The sequence below is a fragment of the Cynoglossus semilaevis genome, chromosome 3 (genome assembly GCF_000523025.1).
Source record: "Cynoglossus semilaevis isolate Cse_v1.0 chromosome 3, Cse_v1.0, whole genome shotgun sequence".
Classification (NCBI taxonomy): Eukaryota; Metazoa; Chordata; class Actinopteri; order Pleuronectiformes; family Cynoglossidae; genus Cynoglossus; species Cynoglossus semilaevis.
The window spans coordinates 1,850,684-1,855,098 of NC_024309.1; the positions used below are offsets into that span (position 1 = coordinate 1,850,684).

At 40.7% G+C, this 4,415-nt stretch overlaps 1 protein-coding gene across 10 annotated transcripts in view; it reads right to left on the minus strand.

Annotated features, from left to right (window-relative positions):
- LOC103376879 (microtubule-associated protein 4) overlaps positions 1 to 4,415 on the minus strand; it is a 56,588-nt gene that overhangs the window by 11,379 nt on the left and 40,794 nt on the right. For 9 of the 10 annotated variants that reach the window (XM_017031574.2, XM_008307419.3, XM_025054315.1 and 6 more), the window contains 3 exons: positions 2,451 to 3,541; positions 1,025 to 1,264; positions 334 to 523 (listed from right to left, as the gene is read on the minus strand). In XM_017031574.2, coding sequence (XP_016887063.1) covers positions 334 to 523; positions 1,025 to 1,264; positions 2,451 to 3,541 — 1,521 coding nt within the window. The remainder of the gene's footprint in view (positions 1 to 333; positions 524 to 1,024; positions 1,265 to 2,450; positions 3,542 to 4,415) is intronic. The other variant, XM_025054314.1, reaches the window with a different exon arrangement.

Below are 4,415 nucleotides of genomic sequence, written 5' to 3' on the forward strand. Positions count from 1 at the left end.
TTTTTTCCATCCTTTGGCTGGATTTGCGACTTGTACTCAGGGGGGACTTTATATATATATATATATATATATATATAATTTCACGTTTGTTGTTTTCACACTTTTCTCACTGACGGCCGCTAGAGGGCACTCTAGGCTTGTGCCCCCGTATCTGCTAATCCTGTAAGTCGCACTTTTTTTATCCTTTGGCTGGTGCGACTTATACTCCGGAACGACTTCAAGACCCCAAAATATGGTAATTAGTTAAAACACAATTATACTAAAACACAATTATAGGTAATAATATCCATATTTCACATGAGCAGTGTTCGCATTAACATTAACGTGCCTTACCCAGAGGCCTTTTGGCTGCTGTGCTGCTGGTGGTACGAGCAGTAGCTGTCGTAGCAGCTGATGTAGTCAATGGAGTGGTTCTACTGGACGCCGTGGGAGCGGTTCTATTTTTGGTGGTAGCTGCAGGGCCCGACTGATCTGAGGTGGCAGTGGTGGCCTTTGGCACAGGGGGACGTTTCTCCGTGGTCACCTGTGGAGATGGAGACAGGCAGACAGGATGAGGATGAATGCAGCACGTAGAGAAATTGTTGAGGAGCACACATTTTAGTCAGTAGAACAGTTCTTCCTATCTGGGAGAGTCATCGGTCGGGCTCGACGGTACGAGCAGCTAACTGGGAATGTCTCATCTAAAGAAGGCTATACTAAACCAAAGCTCTGCTCACATTCTGTTCAGCTGGCTGTTGAAAGTTTCATTCTTTTTTTGGCCGATGTATTTATTAATATATTGCCTGATGTGACAATGGTGATATTGTGCAGCTGATCAAATCAGGCCTGCCTTTCACCTCTGCCTTACACGCAGAAGGTCCTGGGTTCGAGCCCCAGAGAAACCACATACTTAATGGCACCTCCTGTGGCAGCATTTTTGTTTTTCAACCGTTTTTCGTAGAGCGTTTAGAGAGAGTTCCTCCACGTCAACTGAACTAAACTTCTGTACCTGTGCTATTTACAATCTCCGACACGGTACACTCACCTTGGGTTTGGCATCACGTGCCGCGGTTGTGGTCAGTGACGAGGGGCGACTGGTGAAAGTGCTGGAGGGCCGCTTAAGGCCACCAGTGTTTGTGGATGGTGGCTTTGCAGTGGTTGTTTTTTTGTCTGTGGTGGAGGGTGTGGGGCGTTTAGCAGGGACTGCAGGTGACCCACTGCTAGGAGCTGTAGAGCTCGGCCGCATTTTCGCAGCAGTGCTCGGTCTGGTCACCCCAGCAGCGGGCTGAGATGCAGGAACGAGATGTGCAGGACGAACAGATGGAGGGCAAAAAATAGAATAAAAAAAAGGAAGGAGAAGCAGTGGACAAAGATAAAATAAAACAAGGGCAGCAGGAACATGAGCAGCATTAAAATCATAAAAAAATCATAGTGACTTCAAATAAACATAAAATGGTAAGTTGTCTGTGGTTAATAAAAGAACAAACATTTCTAAACACTCTGGGCATAAAAAAAGCAATTGCAAAAGCTTTTTTCAGCAGTTGCCTAAACAATTTTACTAAACTGATTGGATAAAAAAGAAATTCATCGGCGGTTTCAATTTAGCGGTAATGTATTGTGTGTTACCGACCGCAGCAGACCTTTTAAGAAGGTAGCGGATGTAGGTAAGACATGTGACCGAGGCACGCATCTTGACATGTATCGAGGGTGATTCATCAATCTGGTAATTTTTCCAAAACAAAGAATCGTTCAGAATCAGATAATAAATAAAACGGAAATAACGTAAGGTATGCATTCTTTCTGTGAGGCCCCGTACCACGTGGTTGGGGACCACTGTTATAACTGTATAATACTACGATACACTAAGGATTTTTAGGGGTTATGTGTTATAATAAATGCTGCTGACTGTCAGCCAAAGTCAATTTTGATTCTTCCAAAGCTGGACGAATCACTGGGAGACGTCACTGGATAGTGATGATGGGAAAAAAGCTCTTACCACATGCCAGCAAATCATGGATCATGGAAGACATGCAGCCAAAAAAACTTTGGTGCAAATGTATATGAAATGTATATATATATATATGAGCTCATTATTTTCACAGTCTAGATGTGCACTGGCTTTTTTACAAACACAGGAACTAAAAAACTAAAAAAAGCAAAAAGCCAGACAGGTGCTATGTAATTTGATGACTCCATCCTCTAGTGCCCTACAAGCTGTGCTAAATGCTAAAAGGCGTTTTAAGTAAAATCGGTACATTTGGTACTATTTTATTCCCCTACAACAAATATTCACCTTCATTTCATTGTAAAAGACTTCTGTTTTTATGTCCTAGATTACGAGGTTACCACTGTGTTAGCGTAGGTAAGTGACATAGGTGCTTGTGTACGAGTTACATCTCGAGTCCCGAGGACCGCTGTATTCTATCAATCAATGTGTATGACCACTTCTATACTTTAATTACAGACCATACCTTGGGTTTTTTATCAGCAGTCGCCAGATCCTTGCTTGGTGCCGCGCTGCTTCCGTTAACGGCAGGTCTAGCTTTTTTGGCCTTGTCTCCGAAGTCTGCTTTTGTCGCCTTGTCCTTCTTTTCATCCTTTTTCTCAACAACCTTCTTTGCTGCCAGTTTTTGGTCCGGCTTCTTTTGCTCGTCGGTCTTCTTTGTTAGTTGTTCACTGACCTTCTCAGGAACCTTCTCCACCTCTGTGGGTTTCTCCTTGGCCTCCTCTGTGTTTTCCTTTTGCTCAGCCTCTGCAGTAACCAGGATCTGTGTGTCAGGGGTCTTCTGTTGATGTAGGGTCTGGTTTAACTCCTCGCTGTGCTCTTCAACATCCTTCATTTGCGGTTCGTCAAGCTTCTCCGTGGTTTTATCTGTTTTTTCACCCGTGAACACCTTTTCTACGTCCTCTAACTTCGCAGCTTTGCTCTCGACCTGGTCTCTCGTTTCCACCTTTTCTTCTTCTTTAGCCTTTTCTTTTTCTTCCATTTTCTCTAACGGCTTCTCTTTTTTAATTTCTTCCTTGATTTCTTCTGTCTGCTGCACTGACTGAACTTTTTCTACTGTCTGTGGCTCTTTTTTCATCTCTGCGCCTTGTTTTGAAACTTCCACGTTTTCTGTCTGTTTTTCTACAGTCTTCTCCTTTTCTCCCTCTTTCTTCTTCTCCCCAACCAGTGTTTCATCTGTTTTCAGCTCCTTTTCGGTTTCCCTCTCTACTTTTACTTCATCCTTTCCTGCCTCTTTCCTCTTTCCTTCAACCAATTTTGTATCCGTTTTCAGCTCTTTTTCGGCTTCCTTCTCTACTTTTACCTCCTCCTTTACCGCTTCTCTCTCTTTTACCTCTTCTAATTTCACTTGCTTCTCTTTTTCTTTGTCACTTTGCTTCTCCTCCTCCTGTTTCTCATCCTTTCCTTTTGCTGTATCTTGGTGCAATTCCTTCTTAATTTTCTCTTCCATGTTGGCCGGAGTCTCGTGCATTGAAAATTCAACTTTCTTCTCAGCCGTTTTGACAACATCCCCAATATTCTCCATCTTCACCAATGTTTGCATTTCCTCTGATTTCACTGTACAGAAAATAAAGAATGTAAATGTTTAAAATTTGAAATTCAACTTCAAAAAAATTACTTATTTTACATTATGGATACAGACAGAAAATACTTATCAAGCTCCTTTGGAAAAAAACAAACAAAATACTTTTGAGACTAAAAGACTGTTGAGTGCACCTGAATATAAGTCGCACCCACTAATTTTAAAAAGAAAAAAAATTATTGTACATATAAAGGGCACATTTCTCTATAAGCCGCAGGTTACCACGTTGCAACATATATATATTTACGCAGAAAGATTTCTTTTTTAACTTTTAGTTAAATAAATGTTTTTGTTTTCCGAACAGTGCCTGTAACACGACTGCTTACATGTTAGCTATATACATAGCTATATAAAGGGACGTCATCAATATGATTGAACTTTGTCGATATAAAGGCACATCATTGATATAAAGGCACGTCATCAATATGAAGGGATGTCATCATCAATAAAGTAAATATAAGTACAGCTAGAACTGCTAAAAAAAAACATTTACACAGAGCTTTTCTTTTTCACTTCACTCTTCTTCCCACATCGTCCACACCACTCATCTGCCGACAACTTACCGAGACGAAAGCAATAAAGAAGCCAAGCACTGCCGACAACTTACCAAGACGAAAGCAATAAAGAAGCCAAGCACAAAAACTATTGTTATTATTAGATTTTCCCCATATTTAAAATAAATTCTTTATCTATGTTATCCTGTTTTTTTATTAAATATTCATTTCATATCCAAAAGGGTTCATATCTAATTCAACAATTAGAGCAGCTTGATATTTCAAATATATATAGAAATCAATCTTTAGCATACCTACAAATTTTCATTGCCTTCATTATATCTGCAGTTTCAAG